We start from the raw sequence: 27,671 nt of genomic DNA, 5'->3' as shown, positions 1-27,671 counted from the left end.
GTGAGTAAGACTTGGTGCAGACTATGACGATTGTAGCAGAATTTTAGAGCAGCCCATGCTTTTATAAGTTCAGTGATTAAATAGGACAGCATTGGGATAGTTTGAATTTGGAGTTGAAAGCATGTCTGAGGGTTTCTGCAGTAATTGGGCTGAGAAAGGAACAAATACAAGTGATGTCATGGCATTAGAAGTGGGCTTGAATGTGTCAATTTTTCAGACCTGGTGTACCTTGCAAAATTGCATGTTTCATCAGGATCGTCCTGCAAGGTAGATAGCCACATTACTTTCTTTTGCTGACCATTATCTTAAATTCTTGGTCTCCATGACTGAGATTATTGACATATCTGCTTCTTCTGTTTTATCTCTATCTTTGAAACCTCCCACTTTGATGAGACTTACCTTCTATCTTCTCGATCTCCATTGCCACTAAACCCCATACTATCCGGTTTACCACATGCCTTCTATGTAAGATTATTATAACTGGATTCCCCTTGTCAAGCGCTGTTGTTTATTTTTTCAAGAATTACTATCTTCAAATAGCATCTTAACTAAAATCCATCAATGAACTTTGTCTTTGCTGTGTATTGCGCCAGCACCAAACAGCCTTAACATTCTTTCTCTGCCCCTCCACCAGCACCACTTAGTCAGAGGAAGTTGAGACCAAACATGGTTCGAGTTCTCAATTTCATGTATGATTCAATAAAGTATCATTCTGCTCAGTGTATAAATCTAAATGATGAGGGATGTCTCAATGAGACAACTTCTGTGCAGTGAATGGGGTTGCAAAAATCCACTGCAGGTCATGGAGATCTTGTGCTGCATGCTCCAGTATCCATAACTAAATCATCTTGTAGTGGCTTGCATTGTACTTAATAAAACCACCGATTTAAAAACCACATTCTGGGTTTGAACTTGAATTTAAAAAAAATATAGTGGCTTACTGTCCATGGAAATAAAGCTAGCGACTGTGCAATGTTTTTGTGCGATGCACGTCTTTGTTCTCATAACGAGGGAGGGAATCCTTTCCATTTAATTGCTCTGAAGGAAATCTGATATCATATTCCTAAGAAATAGGAAATATAAACATGTATGTGAGATGGCGCACTTATTGGGAAGAGAAGTATTTCTTGAACAGCAAGAGAGAAGTCAGAAAAATATTCAGTGACTGAAGAGCTTCAAAGTACTGTAAATTATAGAACCATCAAAACTGATTTATTGTGACATCTGTTTTGACTTTACACTGAATTCTACAGAAATTGAAGTAGAAATTGTTATTTTGAAGATTTGCATTATTCCTCTATTCAATTTTCTCTGTTGCGCAGCTTGTAAATGTAAATATCAAATGGGGAAAAAGTGTGCATAAAATCTAAAATGCGTTACTGGGGAAGATGTGAAAATTTATTAAAACTAAGTATGGTGAAAAACTATATGGTGAGACTAAATTAATATTTTTTGCATTTATAAATACCATTTGGTTTTTATTTGACACTAATCTCAGATGAAAAACAAATATTTTTTTCTGTGCCTTTTAGCAATGAATGTTCTCTTCATTTTATGTATTCTTCCAACATAAATAACATCAGATCTTTTTTTCATAGCTTCTCTGCTGGATTCTTCATTATTAATTCGGATTTTAATTGGGTTTCTGCCCAATGCAAGTCATAACAACTTCAGTAATAAATCATTATCCCTCGCCAACAGTGGTATAGATTTTAACTGCTTTTTGACTTGCACTGCAGCCTTGGCTTGAACAGATTGTAACTGAAACAAATTGCTCAAATGAACATTTGGAATCGTTGTTTTCATTAGGTTTACTAATCATGGATGCTAAAATGGGTGCAAAACTCTGAGAATGTTCAGTCTAAAAGGATTGTCAGACATTTGCAAAGTTTGCAGTTCAGAAATATGACGTTTTGGTTTGAGAATGTAACAAACTTTATCTTATATCAGAGGTGTTACACATATAGCAGTGTAACGGATAGGGGAAAAGATAAATCGAACTTTCATTCTTCTCATTTTTCATCCATAAGCAGAAGCATTTTGTTTTGTTTTCTCTCCAAACATTCTGTTAATGAAGTCCAGTTTTAAAATTATTCCCAAAAACCACTCTTCCGGGTTAAACCAAAAAGTGTGGATTATTTGTGCATTCAAATACAGGGGATGATTATTACAAGCAAGTGCTAAGGAAGAGAAAAGGGAAAAGCTTACAATTAAAAATAAGTCAAAAACCAAAAATGTGGTTTACAAATTCATGTGATTGTCAGAACCTGGAAAATATTGCACAGTTGGCTGAAGATGGGATGTAGCAGATTTTCTTTTAAATTGATGTTCCAGCAGGATGCTGTATATAAACAAGGTGTTGCTTTAATTTTACAGGCAAATATACTGATTTGTTTTAAAGACAAACAGGTTGAAGAGAATTGGGAAGATGCTTTGGTTATAATATTCCCCCGGTCCTCCTCCCCTCTCTGCACCAATGCTTCTGCCCCTTCTTTCCTTACTCCATGCATAAATCCCTTTGTGATCCTTACTCCCAACTCCCCTTCCTTCCATATTTGCATTATTGATAAGCCTACTGAAGAGTTTAGGAATTCTGTTTTACTTTAGCTGCCAATCCCTTCTCGGTAATTCTGTTTGCTTTTCTTAATGGTTTTTCACATCCTTTCTGAACTTCCTACATTCAGCTTGATTTTCAATTCTGTTTCCTCCTTGAAGACTGTCACAAGCACGCTGTTAGTTTTTTTATCTGTTTTGTTGAAGTGATTTTCATTTCTCTGATCTCTCACTCTCCTTGGGTATAAACCTTGCTGGATGGCCAGTTTTGTTAGGTGGCAGGACACCACCCTGGGTGATGGTGACTAGTCCCAACAGCTTGTGGAGCTCATCCTTGATGTGGATGGTGAACTGCAGCTGGCAGGGGATTATGCATTTCCTCTTATTGTCCTTGGCCGTATTGCCCACTAACTCAATGTTGGTAGTCAGGTACTGAAGAGTGGCGGCCTGATAAAAAGGAGCGTCAACCGACAACTGGAGACTGGTTTGTGAAAAATGTGTCTTAACCTTAGCCTGGCCTTCTCCTCCACTTCTACCAACTTTTGCTGAGGCTTTCAAGATTCATTGATAATTTTAATTTTTATGTTCTTTGTTATCCCAGAGGGAGCTCTGGATTTGTTTACTCTTACTTTCTGTTTTGAGGCAATGTACCTTGACTGTGTCCAAACCATCTCTTCTGTGAAGGTAGCCTATTGATATGGTTTTCCCAGCAACTTTTGGCTCCCCAATATTGCTGATAACACTATTCTGCTGAATTCCCACTGTACTCTCATGTTATATTTCTTCAAATGAAAGAAAAGGAAATTGGACGAGAAGCCAATGTTAGCAGTCTTTGGGTCCTTCCAGATTTATTTAAAGAGACATTGGTAATGTTGGAAATGTTGAACATTAAAGCAAGTTTTCTTTGTTATAACTATTTAAAACAGATGTTGAAGGTCAGTCTTGTCATTGATGTTGTCTTGTGTGATTCTTGACATTCATATAATGCACCACTGAAGAATACAATAATACTAACAATGTTTCCCAGTTTAACTGGCCAAAGTCGTATCTTGTGTTGAATACATATAATCCAGCTGACAAATTGGAAAGAATAATGGCCTGTATTTTGCTGTACTAATATTGGTGTACCTGTCAGCATGTGCTGTTATTACTGGGCAAAATGACAGCAATCATGAGTAGGTAAACACAGAAATTAGAACTTGTTGCCTGAACACCCTGTTCTCTAACAATGCGCTGTTGCATTCTCCAAAGATCTCTTGGTAAAAGCATGACTTTAATCATCTGCTTTTCTTTCTTTTTTCTTTTTTTCTTCTTTTTTTTTATTACACACACACACACACACACACACACACACACACACACACACACCCGCCTAACTGTGGTAGTGCTTATTTTTCCCCAGCACCCATGGTGTGTGTGTGTGTGCGCAGGTGTGAGACACAAAGTGCACGACTCTTTATTCAATTTCCACCACCAGGAAGATAGGAAAACACCTGGGTGACCGGTGACGATCATCTACTTTTATCACACAAAAGACCAATGAACCAGGTTTAAACTTTCAATTAATAGTAACTGCCCTTCCACTGACTAAGTGATAATTAAAGTTGAATAACCGCTCTACTCTCTAGCCCTAACTTTTACAAGTATGGAGTCTCATTTCTCTGAAAACAAAATTAATGTTGAAGGTTATAACTAAACAGAAATTAAGATTTGACATTTTTTGCATTTTTCCATTTAATTTCTTTAATTCATGCAAATATTTCAAGTTTTTGTTGCATATGCAATGATTTTACTGTAATTTCTAGTTCTTGTTGCATCCTGCTTGTAATGCCACCTATGAGGATTCTCCATCTGATCCATTGATCAGCCTCTTTACCACTTTGTTCATAGATGCTTTAATTGAGGGTGCTGAATTCATACAATGTCATAACAGAGAGAGTCTGCACTCCAGAGCTTATTAGAATGTCTTAAGCAGCTTTTTTCCCCCTAAGGTGAAGGACCAGTAGCATTCCTTCATTGCTGACTGTAAATTATGAGCAATTATTTATTTTTTAAATTGTCATTTGTAGTGTTGCCTCAGGATTTCATGGACAAGGAATTTATGAATTATACAACCTTTATATAGTTTGGTTTAATTTATATTGAACATTTTTTTGTTTCAATTTTTAAAAATATAAACTTCTTAAAAATTAAATTCTGTCAAAGATTTGAGTAAGTGAAGTTATGATGGATAAAAATGAACCGAAAACTGGCAAAAACTGTTTTGCTTTTTTGCAGAAGACAAAATAAGCTTTTATTAAATTTAAAGTAAAATTTACATTATTGCTTCTATAGCTAGAAACTCTATATAAGGCCTGTACTTACTCCTCCCTATTATCAGGTACTTCTATCTCTACCATCTATTCTCAGCTTACCTAAAATATGACATTTAACTACCTGTTGACCCATTTTTACTGACTGTTTAAAATACCTATTTTTGGTTCGACTCTGCCTGTGTACATCTAATGTTGCATTTTTTTTTTCTTCAATATCACTGCCTGTTGGTTATGTTTCGCATTCAATTCCACATTTTGATAATTTGGACTCAAAGACACGGGCCTGTGAAAACAGCAAGATCTGGTTGCAGAAATGAAAGTAGTCCAATGGCACCCATATTATTTACCTGATTGGCACATTGAACCAGTGGCACTTATTGTCTATTCAAACAGCATTAATCTATTTCATCAGGTACCTGCCATGTTGTAACTTTAGATGCGTCCTTGAGATTCTGATTACTCTGAGTTGCCTTTATTTTTACTAATGTACCATGAAAAAATACACGAAAGAGAGTCTACATCAAAAACTCTACTTTTAAAAGTAAATGGCTGATTTGAATCCTCTGGTATTAAATGTTGTCTATCAAATGACTTGGTTGTTCTGCATCCTTTCTCAGATCCTTGTAAAAGAATTAATTGCAGGTGTTGCTGGAGATTACAATATTTTCAGAAAGTTGGGAAAGTTGAGCTTGTTGGGATGGAATGCACTGTAGTCAGTAATTGAAGGGGATGGGCTTATGTTTGCAGTTGTGCTTTGCTTAAGTGGCAGATCTCATTCAGTTCAAGAGTGGGCACAGTTTAAGGCAAAGTACTTCCCCTTCAAAGAGGATTCGGATTCCATCTCTTGTCTGACTGTATTGCACAGAGTGGGAAGATAAGTACTTTTAGTGTAATGATTTGTTGCTCATTAACTTTGTAATGTGCTGTGCCATTAAACACTGCACATTGAAATCATGTCATAGAGTCATAGCAATGTCCAGCACAGAAACCGACCCTTCAGTCCAACATCCACGCTGACCAGAGAGCCTAAATCAATCTAGCCCCATTTGCCAGCATTTGGTCCCTATTCCTCTAAATCCTTCCTGTTCATGTACCAATCCAGATACCTTTTAATACCAGCCACTTCCTCTGGCAGCTCGTTCCATACATGCACCACCCTCTATGTGACAAGAGCTGACTTTTTACCATTTAGGTGTATAATGAAATAATTGTTAAAAGGTTGAGTGCAAACTGTGTATTGTTAGTGCTTTACTATTGTAGTATATTACAACACCTCAAATTATCGTCTAAAATAGGATGACTTTATTTTTACACAGGAAAATATTTGCTTTTGTCTTTGTGGTTCTACATTGTGTGTTTTTGTCACTCGCCTAGGTTTGTGTCACTCACTGACCGGCTGCTGAGGTTTGATTACAATAACAATGGGATTGAATGGTTCAGAGTTTAGACCTACAAATTTCTGCCTGAGGCAACAATCAGAAGGGATGAAATTCTTACTTATACCATACACTCAATCTCAAATACCCATTTTGGCAATGCAAGCTTTAGGTTGAACTTGCATAACTACAGCTTTGTGTACATTAAATCATTCTTGAAAACAATCTTAAACATATTGCTCTGTTTTGTGAATTTAAAATCCAATTTTCTGACTTTTAACACTTCAATGCATTAACAATCCTTTCCATGAGGTTTCTGATATTGTTTCTGATTTTGTAAAAGAGGTTTTGAACATAGCCAACACTTTATGTAATGAAGTCATCACTCAACTACTTGGTAATTACAGTAAAAAGGTATGCAACAGATAACAATAAAAGTATGGTCATACTCATATACTTAAAGTCATAGAGAGGCAGAAACTAATTTTTTTTTAGAAAGTAAGGAGTCAGAAAGAAAAAGTTTTTTTAAGTTTCCATAATTAAATTGTAGACTTGCTTTCAGTGAAAGCTGCACTGCTTGTTTTATGTTGTTGTGCTAAGTGAGTTTCTCCCAGGGCTTGGGGTCAACATTGAAATCCCTGAATGGGGCCTTCAGTGTCCTTTGACTACCACGAGAGTGCTCCCCAGTCTGGAGCTTTAACAAGTGAGTGTTAGGCATTCTGGCTATTCTCCTGCTGGTCTCAATATGCTGTCTTGGGTCTGCTGTTTTAAGCATGCTAGCCCTATGTTCTTCATGTTTGGTCCCACGCTTCCATTCTTGCACTGGGTCTTGCTTTTGGGTCAATTATTTTATCATCTTGCTGGTCTTTCACTCTTGAGCCAGCCCTTTTATCCTCTTGCTGGTCTTGTTGCTAAGTAAAAGCACCAGTTTTCATGTATTTTCCAAGTTTTTCAGCAACATACCATTACAGCGCAGCTTGTAGAAGACTGGGTAATGGTCAACTGCCATGTCCCGTTTTCTGCTGTTCGTTGTACATGTGTGGTCACTGCTGACAGACTTGGACACTTTAGTCATGCTGAAAGTTGTTGATCCAGTACTTAGTTCCACAACCGAATTCAACAGTTTACTTCACAGTCATCAGTGGAGCCATTGTGTATGGCTTGTGAAGAGTTCCTGTAAACTTCCTCTGACCATGCCTGTCATTCGATTACTTTCAAAATTGAAATTGGTTACTTACTGAAACTAAAATTAAAGCCTTTTGCTTTGTTCTTTCCAGTTTCTGCTTTTCGTTTCCCTTGTGGAGAGATTGGTTTCACTGGCACTAGGTTTTAGATTAGACTTACAGTGTGGAAACAGGCCCTTCGGCCCAACAAGTCCACACCGACCCGCCGAAGCGCAACCCACCCATACCCCTACATTTACCCCTTACCTAACACTACGGGCAATTTAGCTTGGCCAATTCACCTGACCCGCACATCTTTGTGACTGTGGGAGGAAACCGGAGCACCCGGAGGAAACCCACGCAGACACGGGGAGAACGTGCAAACTCCACACAGTCAGTCGCCTGAGTCGGGAATTGAACCCGGGTCTACAGGCGCTGTGAGGCAGCAGTGCTAACCACTGTGCCACCGTGCCGCCCATAAATTATGCTTTGATAATTAATTCGAAGTTCACTATTTAAATAATAGATGCGTGAATATTAAATTGTTGTATCAATATTGGGTCATTGTTGCCTAATTGCAAATACCAACCCATTTTTAAAAAATTTTTTTTAAAAATGGGGTGGAGATTCTTTTAATTTGCATCTTCCTTCCTTTGCAGTACGGCGTTCGACATGGGAGACTGGTTAGCAAGGTTAGATCTCCTGGAATACAGGGAGAACTAGCCATTTAGATACAGAACTGGCTCAAAGGTAGAAGACAGAGGGTGGTGGTGGAGGGTTGTTTTTCAGACTGGAGGCCTGTGACCAGTGGAGTGCCACAAGGATCGGTGCTGGGTCCTCTACTTTTTGTCATTTATGTAAGTGATTTGGATGTGAGCATAAGAGGTATAGTTAGTAAGTTTGCAGATGACACCAAAATTGGAGGTGTAGTGGACAGCGAAGAAGGTTACCAGGATTTTGAACAGACGGGCCAATGGACTGAGAAATGGCAGATGGAGTTTAATTCAGATAAATGCAAGGTGCTGCATTTTGGGAAAGCAAATCTTAGCCGGACTTATACACTTAATGGTAAGGTCCTAGGGAGTGTTGCTGAACAAAGAGACCTTGGAGTGCAGGTTCATAGCTCCTTGAAAGTGGAGTCGCAGGTAGATAGGATAGTGAAGAAGGTGTTTGGTATGCTTTATTGGTCAGAGTACTGAGTACAGGAGTTGGGAGGTCATGTTGCGGCAGTACAGGACATTGGTTCGGCCACTGTTGGCATACTGCATGCAATTCTGCTCTCCTTCCTGTTGGAAGGATGTTGTGAAACTTGAAAGGATTCAGAAAAGATTTACAAGGATGTTTCCAGAGTTGAAGGATTTGTGCTATAGGGAGAGGTTGAACAGGCTGGGGCTGTTTTCCTTGGAGTGTCGGAGGCTGAAGGGTGACCTTATAGAGGTTTACAAAATCATGAGGGGCATGGATAGGATAAATAAACAAAGTCTTTTCCCTGGCGTGACAGAGTCCAAAACTAGAGGGTGTCAATTTAGGGTGAAAGGAGAAGGATATAAAAGAGATCTAAGGGGCAACCTTTTCACGCAGAGGGTGGTACATGTATGGAATGAGCTGCCAGAGGAAGTGGTGGAGGCTAGTATGATTACAACATTTAAGAGGCATTTGGATAGGTATATGAATAGGAAGGGTTTGGAGGGATATGGGCCAGGTGCTGGCAGGTGGGGCTAGATTGGGTTGGGATATCTGGCCGGCATGGCCGAGTTGGACCGAAGGGTCTGTTTCTGTGTTGTACATCTCTATGACTCCCAAATTCCAGAAATAGCAGAGTAACATCATGAGAATAAAAGTGTAGTCATTTTCTAAAGGGACGCATATAGGTTCTTATAAAGAAAATTGTTGCGTGATAATGAAAGAGTAGGGGAGAAGAATTAGCTTTTTAAAAACAAGACACTGATGCAAGCAGCCGAAGAGCCATTCTTCTTGCTGTCTCACTCTTAAGACAAACACTACGTATGTCACTTCCTTCATTGTTAGCTGCATTTGAATCCTGTAATTTGCTACCTGATGCTACTACAGAAGTAACTAGACCATAAGGATTGTAGCAGAAGGAGATTTGGGCCTTGTTTATTGTATGTGAATAAAAATATATAAAAAAAACAAAAAGTAACTGGTTCATCTGGACTGGTAGAAAAATAAGGCCTTAGTTAGTTTGGGCATGATGGGCTAAAATGGCCACCTCTTATGCCGTGACTGTGATTCTGAAATGTTTCTTTGTCTTCAAACTTCACCAATCTTTATTGAAGGCAGAATTTTTAAATATTTAAGTTAACTTTTACATTGGAAACTAACGTTCTAATAATTGCAGCAAAATGCCAAAACTATGGTCGGGGTGGGAGGCATCATTATTTAACTTCGACTTAATTTTATGGAATTGAATAAACATAATAGGCCTGAAAAGCAGTCATCCCAGACTTGAAGCATTAACTCTGTTTCTCTTTCTAGGTGCTGCCAGACTTGCTGAGTTTTTCCAGCATTCTGTGTTTGTTTCAGATTTCCAGCATCTGCAGTTTTTGCTTTTATTTTGTTTTGTGGAATCTATTTATAATATTTTTAAAAATCAGGCCTTTTTCAAAAATAGCTTTCTGTATCTTCTCAAATACTAGCTTTTTGGGCATGTTCAGAGATGGTGATAGTCGAAGTGTTGATATTAACCATTTCATTATAAAAAAACCTGTAGTCTATTTATTTAAGCAAGTGTATATTGTTTGAAAAAATATTTTTAGTACTGTAGAAGTTGAATTGAGTGCAAATTACAACTATCTGTACAGCTCTCGGTGACATCCTTGCACATGCATTGTGTGTGTAAAGCTTTATTGGGAACAGGGCAAGGATTTACATTCTTGGAATTTATTTATCAATTAAATCAGTGTGACTAGAATTCCCTGTATTGTCAGTAGTTCTGAACCAATGTGAGGTTAAGTATTTAAAAAAAAATGGCATAACATGCATCAGGCACTTTGAATATTTAATATGTTGTGGTTTAATTTGGACTGAGAGTTTGTTTGGAATGATGTTAACAAGATGTAGGTTTTGAATATTAATCACAAGCTCAAATTAAGGCTTGACTTAGATAAGTTGCTTATTTCATTGAAGCACACAGATGTTGCAATGCAGTCATGATGTAGCTGCATTGAAATCAAAACTCATGAACAACAATCAATGTAGCCTTTCTGTTTTCTAATATCATTCAGTCCTTAAAATCTTGTCTTGAAGTGATCTAACCATTATCTGATTTAGTTTCTCGATTACTCTACATGGCTGTGGTGTACATAACCCCTTCAATTTCTTTGAGCACATTTATAATGGTACTGCCAAACCTTTTCCAGATCAAACTGCTCAGCAGTGTTACTATTCAGCTCTGGACCAGGTGGGACTGGAACACAGACCTCCTGGTGCACAATTAGAGGCACTACAACAGTGTCACAAGAGCTCTAACATATATTTTCTCACCAGCTTGGTCAGGTGTGTTGTCATACACCCCTGGAGCAGGTGGGATTTGAAGCTGAGTCTTCTGGTTCAGAGGTAGAAGTTCTACCACTGTGCCATAAGAGCCATATAGATATTGATTTTAAGCATAAACCATTGAAATGTCAGAAATGGATTAACTTTCATTTTATGGCACTGATTCTGTTCAGGACTTTTTGTGGGATGAAGCTTTTCATGCTTTTGGAATACTTCACGCAGTTCTGGTCTCCTTCCTATCAGAAGGATGTTGTAAAACTTGAAAAGGTTCAGAAAAGATTCACAAGAATATTGCCAGGTTTTGGAGGATTTGAGCTATAGGGAGAAGCTGAACTGGCTGGTGTTGTTTTCCTGGAGTTGGGCACCAGAGGCTGAGTGGTGACCTTATGGAGGTTTATATAATTGAGAGGCATGGACAGGATAAACAGACAAGGGCTTTTCCCTGGGGTGAGGGAGTCCAGAACTAGAGGGCATAGGTTCAGGGTTAGAGGGGAAAGATTTAAGAGACCTAAGGAGCAACTTTTCATGCAGAGGGTGGTGCGTGTATGGAATGAGCTGTCAGAGGACATGGTGGAGGCTGGTACAATTTCTGCATTTAAGAGGCATCTGAATGGATATATGAATAGAAGGGTTTGGAGGGATATGGGCCAAATGCTGGCAAATGGAACGAGACTAGGTTAGAATATCTGGGTAGCATGGACGAGTTGGAATGAAGGGACTGGTTCTGTGCTGTACATCTCTATGACTCTGTGAGCCAAGAGCAGTAATTTATTTATTTAACCTAACTATCAGTGGAACATTAGCTGAATGGTATTTCAACAGATCAGAAATAAAATGGCATGAATGACTCTCTGTTGACAATTAGCCTCTCACATGAAACAAACTAATTACATTAAAGGTTATAGAAACCCAATTATTTAACGAAAACATTTTGGGCATTTTCGAGCTGATGGTTATATGGAGAGCATGAGAGAACAATTTTGCCTTAGGAATTCTGGTAAGATTACGTTACTCTCAGGATCTGTAATGGTAGAACTTGTTTTTTTTTCTCTTTTCTCTGTTTTCCAGCGATGGCCAGCCAACTGGAGAAGCTGCCTAGTGCCAGGGAAGATTTGGGAATGATGTCAAGGGAGGCTGAGAGTTAGGTTCAAGTGTGTGACGTGAAGTAGTAGGCACGGGGGATGAGGGGATGCAGGCTGAAGAGGGTGTTTAGATGGAATGCAGCTATGGACCGGTAACATGTGGCATGGAGGTGAAACAGTGAAGTAAGTTGAGAATTTAGAATTTTTTATGTGGGGAAGTATTAGCCATGTTGGCTGTGCACCGTGAGCAAATGGTCTTGTGTCTGCTGGGTCTTGATGTTGCTGGTAAGGAACATTGCTAATTATCAATGTTTGTCAAAATGCACAACAGCCTTTTAGAGGTGGAATGGCTGCAAGGAATTCTGGTGTTTCAATGGATATCTGCTGAGTGGCAAGTTTGATTAGATTAGACTTACAGTGTGGAAACAGGCCCTTCGGCCCAACAAGTCCACACCGACCCGCCGAAGCGCAACCCACCCATACCCCTACATTTACCCCTTACCTAACACTACGGGCAATTTAGCTTGGCCAATTCACCTGACCCGCACATCTTTGGACTGTGGGAGGAAACCGGAGCACCCGGAGGAAACCCACGCAGACACGGGGAGAACGTGCAAACTCCACACAGTCAGTCGCCTGAGTCGGGAATTGAACCCGGGTCTACAGGCGCTGTGAGGCAGCAGTGCTAACCACTGTGCCACAGTTCTGGAAGTAGTGCATGGTAAGCTGGAAATTGGACATTAGGGGCGCCATAGGTGTGTGGTAGGTGATTAATGCAATGAGTTTGGTAAGATGGGCTGAGAAAGTTCACTAGTCTCTAGGGAGGAAAACACTCAAGTACGCGAATTTCTCTGATTTAACCAGAAAAGAAGTACAACTCCGCACTCGATGTTCATATTCAGCAAGGGTGAAACATATGAAAGTGTAGCTGGTGGCAGTTTAATTTATTCAGAAGGAAAGCAGGAAAGCTGTTTCCTTAAGTAAAGGAATTGTCTTGATGGAAAATTAGTACCCTGAAAGAAAACCGTTTCGTATTTGAATGTTTTCATGAGCATGCAACTGAACCAGCAGATGCAATCTTGTTTTAGCATGTCATTCAAAGGCAGTACTCTCCATCATGTTGCACTTTTTCAGTGTTGTGCATGATACATTTGAACTGAGCTGAAATTTCTGTTAAGGAGCTGGCGGCTTGGTATAGCTGGTTTGCTGTGTGGCAAAGATTTTGCTATAATGGAGGTGATGATTTGGACACCACACTAGCCCCAAGTGTAACATAACCTGTGGTAGCTGCTTCGGTCTGCCCACCACCGAAAGACTTAGTCGGAGAGTGGAAAAGTGTCGTCCTTCGATGATGATGAAACCATTTCTCTGTAATTGTGGGTGCATTGTAAGAAGTTCTTCCTTGAATGCCTAACATGTTAATTTTTTTAGCCTTTCAGTGAATGAATGCAAAATTTGAAAGATAGAAAGTTAATTAATCCCCTCAGACAGTAAACAGAAAAGAAGTTGTTGCAAAGTCCTTTAATGCTGATGATGTTCCACTTCCAATGGTTTTAAGAATTTCAGGAAGAAAACAATGTTTTGTGTGAACAGAGTTAAATCTTCTCTGAATTGAAAGAAAAATTGATGTTTGCGGCACCAACTTGATTAAAAAATAATTGTGGACCAGAATTAGACACTGCCCCAATACTTTTTGATGACAGATGTTTGTGATGCCTTGATTGTTCTTATGTTGTATTTGCTTGATACAGATCGTGGGAGACAGAGAGCAATTTTTCTGTTGAAACATTCACTAAAATGTGTTAATTTTTGAATCAAAATTAAACGCAACAATCTACCTTCAAATACATCTATTTTGAAATGTTTAAACTTGGGATTATTTCATTTTCACTCTAAAATATGTTTTGATGTGGATCTCCTGACCTAACATGCTTTCTAGAGCCTGGTGAGATTAATAACACACATCCATGCAAGCAGTCTTCACCTCAAGGCTTTGAAGGTGCCATACTTTGTCTCCTCTTCTTTTTGGTGACTTGGAATGTGCATTTCTCCTGAGGATGAATCTCCAGCACCAGCTTTGTTCTGATAATAACATCTGGCACTAGATTGATGTAACAGATTATGAGGTTTGCTCTTTTCAGATATGCACTCTTACAGCAGCTAGAATGTAACTGTGACATTGCCACACGCTGATGTCTGTTCATGTGCCTTCTAGCTGCATGTGTGAAGTTAAATCTTTTTGACACCTGCCATTTGGACCCCCTTCTTAACAAAAAATGTCATCAGTTTCAGACAAGATGAAGACAGAAATCTGATCGTTCCTTCCTTGATGGATTTTCTGAGGGCTAGGCTCTCAGATGAATGAAAGCACAATCATTTTGGTGTCATAGATGTGTTGTTTGTTGTATCAGTGAACAAAAGATTAGAAAGTTGTGTTCTAGCAATCTGATTGTGTTAGCGTGCAGCCATTGTTGATGTGACCATAAATGTTTGTTTTTTTTTTAGATATAGTATGTGCTGTTTTCAGATAAATTATGATCATATTGTGAGATAGACAAGATTATCGTGTGAAATAATTAATTTTTTTCTCAATCTTCCTTCATTTTTCAGACAGTTTTCCACATTAGCAAATTCTTTTTATGCATTGTTTAGTATTTAAAAACTGAGTTTGTGAATGTCAAGGAGCTCTGTGTTTTAGCAGTGAGTAATGACATTGCACTATAATCTTGATGACTATTTGTAACAGTACAGATGGAGGCAGTTTATAGCAATTTTAGAAAGTTTTGTAATACTTTTTGCATTTTTTTTATCTGTGTACAAGAAAAGCTGATCTGCTGAGCCTGTTCCATGCAGTCATGTTTCAACTTAACATTATAACTTTTGATGCTGTTCACTCAGTGGCAATCAAATAATTTTCTGCAAAGGGCCAACATATTTTAAAAATAAGATCATTTTGAGAGGTGTTAAAGAATTCTAGAAGATCCATTTTGACTTAGGTGATCAAAGCACGTGCCAGAAGAATTCACAGCAACCGTGAAACAAGATACCCAACATCCCACATACTTGCATCCAGTGATAACTGTTTCAACCAGCAATCTACCTAGCTCTTTTGAATAATCCTGGGTATGTCAACCTGGAATTTTTGACTCTTTAATATCTACAATGAAAGCTAGCATTTGGATCAGTCTCCTGCACTCAGAAATAAACAAACATTAATTTGACAGTGCATCAGCATAATTGAAGAAGTGTTTTTGGATTTATAATTTTTTTTTGGTACCCTCAAATGCTGTTAACTAGAAAATACTAATTGCCTCATGCTATAATACTACCTAGACTTGGATATTTTAAAAAATCAAGCTCAAACTAATTGAGAAACTGTTCAGATCTGTGTTTATCAAATTGACTCTGTATTTTAAAGTTGACTAATGTTTCAACTGAGCATTAGTTTGGAGATAATCAATTGAGACAGAGCCTGGATTTATGAAGAAGTTCTTTCTGTGCTTTTGATATCCATTGGTGGGATATGGGATTACTGGCTGGACGAGCATTTATTACCCATCCCTAATTGCCGTCAAGAAGGTGGTGGTGAATTGCCTCTTTGAGTTACAATAGTCTATGAATTCTGTTCAATTGATTTAATATATTTTCTGTACCTCTGTGATACTCTCGAGTGATGGAGTACTAATTAACATTCAGGCTCTGCACCTTACCAGTTGGAGTGTGTGAATGGCAATTGGTGAGGGGTACATGAAATAGGAAACTTACCTGGTTTCATCCTTACCAGCTTATCTGTCATAGATGCACATATACAGGACAATATCAATAGGACTGACCACTGCACATAACTTGTGGCAATGAAGCCTTGCCTTCACATTGAGAATACCTTCATCATGTTGAGTGGCACTACCATTATGCTAAACATGATAGATGTGGTGTCCCAAACCTGGGCATCCATGAGATATGTGTGCTTTCAGTAGCAGAATTATATTTGACTACAATTTGTCACCTCATGGCCCAGCATATACTCACTTCTATGCCATTACCATCAAGCTAGAATATTGACCCTGGCTCAGTGGAGGGTGCAGTGATCTTATATGGTGCAGCAACCAACATGTCCAAAGATGATGTGTCAATCTGGTGAAAAGGTACAGCGCAGGACTGTTCGTGTGCCAAAAATCAGAAAAGGGATGGGACAGGTCAGGACAAATGATCCTGTAACCAACAGATCAGATCTAGATATATTCTAAGCAGTCTGTTCTGAGATATTATTATAAATCTCTGAACCGGGTGAGACTTGAACTCAAACTGCCCGGTCCGGAAATGAGGACACTGCTACTGCACTCCAAGAATCCCCTAGCAAATTAAGTCTAACCTTTCCAGTCTTGTTACCATCCAGCTGTGGGTTGTGGTGAACAACTAAACTAACAGGAGAAAGAAGCTTCACAAATATTCTCGTTCTCAATTATAGGGGAGCACATTGCATCAGTAGAAAAGACATGACTGCAGCATTTGCAATCACTTTTAGCTAAAAATACCAAGTGGCTGATCCATTTCTGACCCTCCTGTAGTCTCCATCATTCCAGATACTAGTCCTCATTCAATTCTGTTTTTCCAATATATCAGGAAACAGGTGAAGGGAAAAAGACTTCTACTCGTGACATGTGAGTAATTCCAGTTGATATCAAGACAACGTTTGACCATATGTAGCATCAAAGAACTATATAATGGGAATCGGGGCAAACTCTCCACTGGGTGGAGTCATAACTAGCACCAAGGATGATGCTTGTTCTTGCATGAGGCTAATCATCTAAGTTCCAGAGCATCACTGCGGGAGTTCCTCAGAACAGTATCCTAAGCCCAACCATTTTCAGTTGCATATTCAATTACTCACTTCTAACCACCTGAAGGAAAAATGGATGTTTGCTGATGATTGCAAAAAGTTCAGAACTATCCTCGACCCTTCAAATAGGGAAGCAAGAGCTGGACAACATCCAGGCTTGGTTGGAAAAGCAGCAGGTAATGTGTGCCATGCAAAGTACCAGGCAATGATCATCTCCCAGAAAAGATAATCTACCTTTCATCCCTTGGCATTAAATGTTGTTACCACATTTGAGTTCTCCACTATCAAGATTGGAGGTGTTACTACTAACTAGAAACTGAACTGGACCAACTATCTAAATACTTTGACCACACTAACCAGTCAGAAGCAGTGGCAATTAACCCTTAACCTGTCTCCCTAAAATAGTCTGGCCACCATCTAAGAGATACAAGTCAGGGGTGTGATAGAATTTTCTCTGCTTGCCTGGATTAGCACAGCTCCAACCAAAGTAAGAAGCTTGACACCATCCAGGGCAAAGTAGCGCCCACTTGATCGGACCCCATCTGCCACCTTCAATATTTACTGGTCTTTGGAAGAATGCATGGTGGCAGCAGTGTATCACATCTGCAAGATGCATTGCAGTAACTCACTACAATTCCTTCAACTGCACCTTTGAACATGCAGCCTCTGCTACCTCAAAGAAAAGGAATGGCAAATGCACCACCTATAAGCTTCCCTCCGAGCCACACACCATCATGACTTCGAACCCTATTGCCAGTCTTGCATTGAGTCAAAATTCTTGCCTACCCATAGCACTGTGGGTGTACCTACCCTGTGGGTTGCAGCGGTTCAAGAAGGAAGCTCGTCGCTATTTTCTTGAGGACAATTAAGATTGGGCAATAACAGCTGGCCTAACCAGTGACACTCTCATGTTGTCAAATAAAATCACAGGGTAAGGTCAAGGTACAAACTGCAGATTAAAGAATTAGATGGCCATGTCATTGTGTTTCCAACACCTGCTTTGGACAGAATAGGACAAAGGAAGTGTTGGAAATCTAATGACCCTTCTGACTGCAGTTTATTATAATTTTGACAGTTTTGAACAGATCTTACTGTTACTTAAGTGTAATGAAGGTGTGCAGGGCTTAAAGCATTTTACAGTAAGCTGATGAAACTTTAGTGAAATCCACCTGACAAAACTAAACATGTTGGAATTTTTTTTGCTTGATTAACATTGTTCTTTGGTATGTAAATTCCAGTAATATTTCCAGAGCCTTCACTTTATCAAGTTAGGTGGCAAATTTGCGCATGATTAAGGTGAACAAAACAGAATTAGTGATATACTCTGAGTATATGACTAATGCATTGTCATTTTGCTGGTGATTATGTTGTTGCTATTACGTGCTACTTGTTACATTTAGTTCTGAATTTTGCATTGATGTCGGCCTTGGCTCAGTGCTCATGCTTTCAGCTCAGTTGGTATGCCTTCAAGTGCCAATCCAGAGATTTGGGCGCACAAATTTAGGCTGACACTGTCCGCAATGCAGAGGGAGCGCTGCACTATCGTAAGTGCCATCGTTTGATAAATGTTAAACCTGCACCTCCATCTGTCTCCTGAGATGGATTTTGAAGACAGTTTGGCAGTAGTTGAAGAAGAGCTGGGAGATTTGGATAGCATTTATCCCTGACTTAACAGAAAATGACAAATCAGGTCATTGTTTCATTGCTGTTTGTGTACAATATTGATTGTCCTATTTTCTACATTACAACAAACTACATTTCAAATGGACTTTGCCAAATACTTGGGGATGTTTATCAAGAAAAATATAAATGGTAATGTTTTTCCTTTTTACTGTTGTTGCAGATCAAATTAGTTTCCACTTGGATAAACAAGATACTTTGAAGTGTCATATCAATATCTTAGGATGTCCCCAAAAGTTTCAAGGGCAGTTCAGTACTTTTGAAGTGCAGTTATCATTCATAAAGCATATTGTGGTTCTGGAAGCTGCAATGAGGTGAATGACCATTAATCTATTTCATTGCTGTTGCTCCAGGAAAGATTGTTAGCTTGAAGAACTGCCCTTCAATAAAAGCAATTGAGTATTCCAGATGTTGGTGTTGCTTTCATTGAGGAGGCAGTACTGTGTCTGAATTTATACTCCAATTTGGAATTTTTATTCTTCATTCTTTCATAGGGTGTGAATGTCACAGATATCACCAGCATTTTTTGACTCTGTTAACTGTCCTTGAATTGAATAGCTCGACCATGTCAAAGGGCAGATAAGAGTCAACCACATTGTGGGTCTGCATAGGTCAGACCAGGCAAGGATGGCAAAATTTTCTTCACTAAAAGATCTTAGTGAACCCAAATTGGCTTTTACAGTAATGGATCATCGTTGTCATGATCACCATTATTTAAAGTTAAAAATTACACTACACCAGGTTGTAGTCCAACAGGTTTATTTGAGAGCACTAGCTTCTGGAGTGCTGCTCCTTCATCAGGTGGTTCATTCAGGACAACCACCTGATAAAGGAGCAGCGCTTTGAAAGCTAGTGCTTCCATATAAACCTGTTGGACTATCACCTGGGGTTGTGATTTTTAACTTTGTACAACCCAGTCCAACACCAGCACCTCCAAATCATGGCTACCATTATTTAAACTATTTAGCTCCAGACTTATTGATTGAATTCCTATTCCTCCAATTGTTGTGGTGAGATTTTAACGTCTGTCCCCAGAGCATTAGACAGGGCTTCTGAGTTAATTGTTCTGTGATATTACCATTGCCCAAATGGAACCTAAACTTGCCATTTTCTGTTCAAAAGGCATAGGATTAAATCTTCAAGACTTGTTCAGCTCCACATTATCAACACGTGGAAGAGCCAGATTAATGCAAACCCATGAGAAAATTCATGGTGCATTTAAAGAAAACAATAAAATATTGCAAATGCTGCAAATCTGAAGTGAAAGTCAAAATAGTTATAAACTGTACCAGTTACTTAATATCTGAGCGGAGAACAGTTGCATCAACAAGCCATTGATGGTTGACAATTGGTGAGTACAAGGAACAGAAATTCAGTAAGTGCTTCCTGGGATCTAATGTGAATGAATAGCTGTTTTGATCACCATTGTGGATGTCAGAGTTAATGGATCATCACAGCCAGTTCATTCCTAACAAGGAGAATGTCAGGGAAAGTACCTTGCTTTATGTTAAAACACCTGTGCCCTAGGCAAATGAAATAGTTTACAGGCACAGATTGATCTCCTGTGCTTCACTTCTCTAACACAGCTTCGCTAACAGTAATTATTTGTCAAGAAAAATTGAGAAAGATTTTAGTGACAATATTGGATTAAATCTCAAAGTATTAAGTTTTAAATTTAAAAGAATTTCAACTTGCAATTTCAATTTAGTTCTATCTGGAGTTAGAAATGAAAAGGAATAATAAAGTGGTTTCAGGTCCTCCTAGAGCACTCACTTCACTATATAAAAAAAAGTGCGTTTTGATCTTTGTGCATTTCTAATATGCAGGTGCTAAGTTCAAAGTCAAAATTCAAGTGGCCTTTCAGAAACAGGTAATAGACTTTTTTTTGGAGAGTTCTAGCCATTACTGAGCAGCATTAGCTGACAGCCCAGCTATTCTAGTTTCCTTCTACTTGAATTATAGTTTGGCAATTTTTAATAAATTCAAATTACCTACTTTTAAATATTTACAAATGGTTGCGTAAAGTACGCTAAGCTGTGGGACATATTAAGAACCTCTTTGGTAATTGCTGCAAGTGGGTGTTTGAAAACAGATATCATTAACTTGTTCAATGTAACATAAGAGTTGTGGTGTTTGTGTTTGGGTGGTTTCAGGTGTGACTGGATTTGTCATCAGAGTTGAGAAATAACGGCTGCATGATTATGCGCAAGTGCATTGTGTCAGAGGAATTCTGTCATCACCTCCAGTTAGGAATCAGGAAGCATCTGTTTTTCATTGCAATTTGCCAAATGATTTATTTTCTCTTCAAATGAGTTTTCAGATTTTAGCATCAGACTTTCTTCAGCAACCAGTACTTGCAAATTGCCATCCAGGTGACTTTTATGCCCTGCTGGCAAAGGTAATTGGTGTTTGCTGAGTCCAAATTGCTAGTTGTTCTTTAAAAGTTCTGTTAATGATACAAATGCTTCTTCATGGATAAAATACCAACGTGAAAGTTATAACATAAGGTGTACAGTAGTCATAGAGATGTACAGCATGGAAACAGACCCTTCGGTTCAACCCGTCTATGCCGACCAGATATCCCAACCCGATATCCTGGCCCATATCCCTCCAAACCCTTCCTATTCATATACCCATCCAAATGCCTCTTAAATGTTGCAATTGTATCAGCCTCCACCACTCCCTCTGGCAGCTCATTCCATACACGTACCACCCTCTGTGTGAAAATTTTGCCCCTTAGGTCTCTCTTATACTTTTCCCCCCCTCACCCCAAACCTATAACCTCTAGTTCTGGACTCCCCAACTCCAGGGAAAAGACTTTGTCTATTTATCCTATCCATGCCCCTCTTTTGTACTCTTTTGTAAACCTCTATAAGGTCACCCCTCAGCCTCCGACATTCCAGGGAAAACATCCCCAGCCTGTTCAGCCTCTCCCTATAGCTCAAATCCTCCAACCTTGGCACATCCTTGTAGATCTTTTCTGAACCCTTTCAAGTTTCACAACATCTTTCCGATAGGAGGGGGCCATAATTACATGCAATATTCCAACAGTGGCCTAACCAATGTCCTGTACAGCTGCAACATGATCTCCCAACTCCTGTACTCAATACTCTGAGCAATAAAAGAAAGCATACCAAATGCCTTCTTCACTATCCTACCTACCTGCGACTCCACTTTCAAGGAGCTGTGAACCTGCACTCCAAGGTCTCTGTGTTCAGCAACCCTCCCTGGGACCTTACCATTAAGTGTATAAGTCCTGCTAAGATTTGCTTTCCCAAAATGCAGTACCTCACATTCATCTGAATTAAACTCCATCTGCCACTTCTCGGCCCATTTGACCCAGATCCTGTTGTAATCTGAGGTAACCCTCTTCGCTGTCCACTACACCTCCAATTTTGGTGTCATCTGCAAACTTACTAACTGCACCTCTAATGCTCGCATCCAAATCATTTATGGAAGCGACAAAATGTAGAGGACCCAGTACCGATCCTTGTGGCACTCCACTGGTCACAGGCCTCCAGTCTGAAAAACATCCCTCCACCACCATTCTCTGTCTTCTACCTTTGAGCCAGTTCTGTATCCAAATGGCTAGTTATCCCTGTATTCCATGAGATCTAACCTTGCTATTCAGTCTCCATGGGGAACCTTGTCAAACGCCTTACTGAAGTCCATATAGATCACATCTACAGCTCTACCCTCATCAATCCTCTTTGTTACTTCTTCAAAAAACTCAATCAAGATTGTGAGGCATGATTTCCTATGCACAAAGCCATGTTGACTATCCCTAATCAAACTTGCCTTTCCAAATACATGTACATCCTGTCCCTCAGGATTCCCTCCAACAATTTGCCCACTACCGAGGTCAGGCTCACCGGTCCCTGGTTTGTCTTTGCTGCCCTTCTTAAACAGTGGCACCACATTTGCCAACCTCCAGTCTTCCGGCACCTCACCTGTGACTATCGATGATACAAATATCTCAGCAAGAGGCTCAGCATTGACTTCTCTAGCTTCCCACAGAGTTCAAGGGTACACCTGATCAGGTCCTGGGGATTTATCCACCTTTACCCGTTTCAAGACATCCAGCACTTTCTCCTCTGTAATCTGGACATCTTGCAAGATGTCACCATCTATTTCCCTACAGTCTACATCTTTCATATCCTTTTTCACAGTAAATACTGATGCAAAATATTCATTTAGTATCTCCCCCATTTTCTGTGGCTCCACACAAAGGCCGCCGAACTGAACTTGAGGGGCCCTATTCTCTCCCTCGTTACCCTTTTGTCCTTAATATATTTGTAAAAACCCTTTGGATTCTCCTTAATTCTATTTGTCAAAGCTATCTCATGTCCCCATTTTGCCCTCCTGATTTCCCTCTTAAGTATACTCCTACTTCCTTTATACCCTTTAAGGATTCACTCGATCTAACCTGTCTATATCTGACATATGCTTCCTTCTTTTTCTTAACCAAACCCTCAATTTCACACTCCCTATACCTACCAGCCTTTCCTTTCACCCTGACAGGAATATACTTTCTCCGGATTCTTGTTATCTCATTTCTGAAGGCTTCCCATTTTCCAGCCGTCCCTTTACCTGCGAACACCTGCGCCCAATCAGCTTTTGAAAGTTTTTTGCCTAATACCGTCAAAATTGGCCTTTCTCCAATTTAGAACATCAACTTTAAGATCTGGGCTATCTTTTTCCATCACTATTTTAAAACGAATAGAATTATGGTCGCTGGCCCCCAAGTGCACCCCCCACTGACACCTCAGTCACCTGCCCTGCCTTATTTCCCAAGAGATGGTCAAGTTTTGCACCATCAAGTAGGTACATCCACATACTGAATCAGAAAATTGTCTTGTATGCACTTAAGAAATCCCTCTCCATCTAAACCTTTAACACTACGGCAGTCCCGGTCTACGTTTGGAAAGTTAAAATCCCCTTCCATAAGCACCCTATTATTCTTACAGATAGCTGAGATCTCCTTACAAGTTTGTTTCTCAGAGTACATTCCCGCTTTCAGCTTTAGGACTTTGACCGATGCAACTCCATAGATAGCTTCAAGATTCAGCTGCTGTCATAAGTGGTCTGAATGTCTGTCTGTCTGTCTTTTATATGAGTTGATTCTGATTACTGTATCTTTGCTACGAAATAGTGGACCCAGGGATATAGCCATAACATCCTTGCAGTTGAGAAGAAATTTGTGTTTTCATATTCACTCTCTCTGACAGTTATTACTTAATGAGGCTTCGTGAGAATTATTTAGCTGATTTATTTCACATCAGTCATTTGTGTAGATATTGAATGGATATTGAATTTAAATTCACTTGGCTCAATTATAAGATATAAGCAGGGGTAGCCCATTTCAATAATTTGAACCTGGGCATGACGGTGGTAAATTGTGATTAGGGTGCCATTGCCCCGTTTTACTCTCCTGGATTCTGTTTTCCAATGTGTGAAAAAGGTTCATTACTATAGTATGGGATAAGATGTACTGACCTCTCGGAGAAATAACATAAACGTAAGGGACAGGAGCATTGGGAAGTCTTACTGTGAAATATATTTTCATCAATAATTTAATCAAAGTGTTGTTTGAACATGAAACTGAAAAACTGTCAGAATTGATGTTACTGTATTAGAGCTTGTTATTAAAAAAATCTTTATTTTTAGGGTTATTAGGATATTTTTCCAATTATGTCACTATTCATCACTGCTTACATGGAAAGCTTAAAAAAACACAATGAGTCTAAACTCAGTTATAATTGCCCAGAACTAAATGACTCCAAATTTGAATAACCTTCTAGATGATTCAAATTAGCCAGATTACTGGCACTGAGGTGGATTGGGACACAAATGGCCTCCAGGTGGCAACAATGTTACAGTGATAAAACATGGCTTTCCTTTCTAGTAAATAATTTCTCAGTTTTGCAAGCTTTGTGTTTAAAAGTTAATTGAAAAGTTAATATAAATATTGCTTTCCTTCGTCTTCCAGTATTTACCCAAAGGACTAGCAGAATATTTTAAGATGGTTTCTTTTGGAATTAGATCTAAAGATGGATATATTCAAAACATTTTTTCATCTTTTGTTTTGTTACAAAGGGCTTAGTGCTATTCAAAATGTAGATTTGTGATGAAATAGATTAATAACATTTTTAAAGGTTTTTTTTACCTTTGTATTACCTCAAGCTATTTGCCTGTTTACAGTGAGTCTTATTTTAAAATATTAGACTGACGCACAAAGATAGACAGTGATTTATTGCAACAACTCAGGACACTTCTCCAATATGCCTTGTGCCTTCCTGAAGTTGCTGGTTCATGGTGGATATCCCTTTTGGTCAACTGGTGCACATGTGGCATGTGCAAGGCCCTGCCTGACCCTCTAGTACACTACATGACTACGTACTGCATTTATCCACTGAAGTAGCGCCACCTCTGTGGAATATGTAAGACCATAAGACATAGGAGTGGAAGTAAGGCCATTCGGCCCATCAAGTCCACTCCGCCATTCAATCATGGCTGATAGGCATTTCAACTCCACTTACCCCCATTCTCCCCGTAGCCCTTAATTCTTTGTGACATCAAGTGATGACTATGGTCCTTATCTTAACCAGTAGTCTCCTGTGCGGCACTTTGCAGAGTAATTTAAGTGTCCCAAATTAGAGTGAAATACATGCCAACAAAATAGAGATTTTGTTTTGGAATGAATTATGTTTGCTTCCTAAATTAGAATGTTTCAGAACCCAAGAAGTGATGAAATGATGTTTAGCTTAGAAGAGAGAAATCAGGTAGGATAACTAACTAAGGTAAGTTGGCTGTCAGCTGTCCCCTGATCAAGGCACACAAATAATTTTTTCAATAATTGCAGAGGAAGGAGAAAGTAGACATCTCTAATTAATAGGAGATTCGACGTTTCGGGCATAAGCCCTTCTTCGGCTTATGCCTGAAACGTCGAATCTCCTGTTCCTTGGATGCTGCCTGACCTGCTGCGCTTTTCCAGCAACACATTTTCAGCTCTGATCTCCAGCATCTGCAGACCTCACTTTCTCCTCCATCTATAATTAATAGTTTATAACGGTTCTAAACTGAATATTAAAGTGAAATCTTGTTTAATGCTATTGCCACTTGATCTGGTAGTACCACAGTACCCCAAAATAGGTGTGTGCATAATAGCACCACTCTGAGTTAGTAAGAGTGAATAACACTATTTTATTCCTAGCTGTCAATCATTTGGTAGTTTAGGACATTAAATTATCCAATTTACTTCTTAACATGTTTTTTGAACTTCATAGTATTACCAATGAAGCTGGAGCGTCCATATACAGCGTCAGTCCAGAGGCTGCTAAAGAGATGCCAGACCTGGATCCCAATATCAGAAGTGCAGGTAAGCTAAATTCCAATATATTTTTATAATATGTGTAGAAATGTGCATTTAGATCAAAGCATAACAAAATAAATAGAAACAAGAGTATGTCATTCAGCCTTTCAATTTAATAGTTGGATGTTTGGATTGCGGAATGTTTTTTCATGATCATTCATGTACCATTGCTGAGGTACAGAAACCAAGAATTGAATGATCTCTTTTAGCAAAGTGAAAATTCACACAAAACCAGGTTATAGTCCAAAAGGTTTAATTGGAAGTACAAGCTTTCGCAGCACAGCTCCTTTGTCAGGTAGCAAAGCTTATAGCAAACCAATGGAAGAGTCTTTGTTATTCATGATTAGTAAGTTGCTAGCAAAATTACCTGTTCAGAAATTGGACAGAATTTCAAAAGCATCTTGGTCTGAGAGCAGCTGTCCTGTTTGAATCCCATTCCAAGTTGATACATTCTCTCCGCAGGAGTGATTGCACAGTGAGCAATAACAGAAAACCATGCATAACATGGTGTGTGGGGGTTGGGGAAAAACAGCATTTTATTTTCTACTTGAGAACTCTACAGTCTTTTGAACTCAATATTGAGTTCAACAGTTCTAGGGCTTGAAGCACTTTCTCCCATGTCCAGGCCTTGTTATTGTATGGTCCATTATTACACACTATCCATTGTTAGCCACTAATAATCCCCAATGCCAGCCATTCCTCCTTCTTGGCTAATCGTTATCTCTCTCTGGGTTGCAATTCCAAATTTTGTACTATCCTTTTTGTGCCCCCCCCCCAAATCATCTGCCTAAAAAGAAAACTTTTTCCTACCTACCATCACTTCTAAGGAAGGGTCACTTGATCCAAAATATTAACTCTGACATCTGTCCCCAAATACTGCCAGACTTGCTGAGCTTTTCCAGAAATTTCTGTTTTTGTTTCCAACTTCCAGCATCCACAGTTCTTTCAGTTTTTAATATTAGTAAAATGGAATTTTAGGAGAAAGTGAAGACTGCAGATGCTGGTGATCAGAGTTGAGTGCAGTGCTAGAAAAGCACAGCAAGTAGGGCAGCATCCGAGGAGCAGGAGAGTTGACATTTCGGGCATAAGCCCTTCATCAGGAACCTGATTCTCCTGCTCCTCGAATACTGCTGTGCTTTTCCAGCACCACACTCTAATGGAATTTTACTTTGGTTTATGAAATTTCATATTATGCAGTGTTCTAAAATAGATTGTGAAATATTTAGGTTTTGCTGTAAGTTACTTCCAAAAAGTTTGCTAGTTCATCTCTCGAGCAGTAAATATATTTTTAAAACATAAATGCGCAGCTGCTTTTCCCATTGAATTTTTGGATTATCATACTCTGAGAAATGAATGTGATGCAATCATAAATTGAGACATTGATATGTAGTGTCTAAAAATAGAGACTTTGCTGAACGACAGCTAGGTCTATCGTAGACACTGCTGCTCAAAGGAGCACCCCCCCAACCCCCACAAGATAAGGGTAGCATGGACCAAAAGGTCACATAGCATAGTATTGTCAACTCCCATCTGCCTGTCATTTCTCCACAGGCCAAAATGCATTGGATTAATTTACACTTAAACTAAAGCAAGCTGCTTACACTTTGCTTTGTGAAATGCCTCCTGGCTTGCCTTGTTGTGAGATTGAAGCTGTAATATCAGTGAGGTCAAAACCTCGAGGATTTGTCATAAAAATAGGTGTACAGTCACAGCTGTCATCGTACCTAGTGAAACAAAGTAATGCACTGTGGAAAAAAAATTATTCTGACTATTT

General features: G+C 39.1%; 1 protein-coding gene across 1 annotated transcript in view; it reads left to right on the top strand.

Annotated features, from left to right (window-relative positions):
• Nucleotides 1-27,671, top strand: part of srbd1 (S1 RNA binding domain 1) — a 265,465-nt gene that overhangs the window by 80,334 nt on the left and 157,460 nt on the right. The window contains exon 15 of the mRNA XM_060830869.1: nucleotides 25,812-25,903. Within this exon, the coding sequence (XP_060686852.1) occupies nucleotides 25,812-25,903 (92 nt within the window). The remainder of the gene's footprint in view (nucleotides 1-25,811; nucleotides 25,904-27,671) is intronic.

This window comes from Hemiscyllium ocellatum, chromosome 10 (genome assembly GCF_020745735.1).
Source record: "Hemiscyllium ocellatum isolate sHemOce1 chromosome 10, sHemOce1.pat.X.cur, whole genome shotgun sequence".
NCBI classification, from domain to species: domain Eukaryota; kingdom Metazoa; phylum Chordata; class Chondrichthyes; order Orectolobiformes; family Hemiscylliidae; genus Hemiscyllium; species Hemiscyllium ocellatum.
Note: the sequence above shows the minus strand (reverse complement) of the source record. Positions and strands in the feature narration are given on the sequence as shown.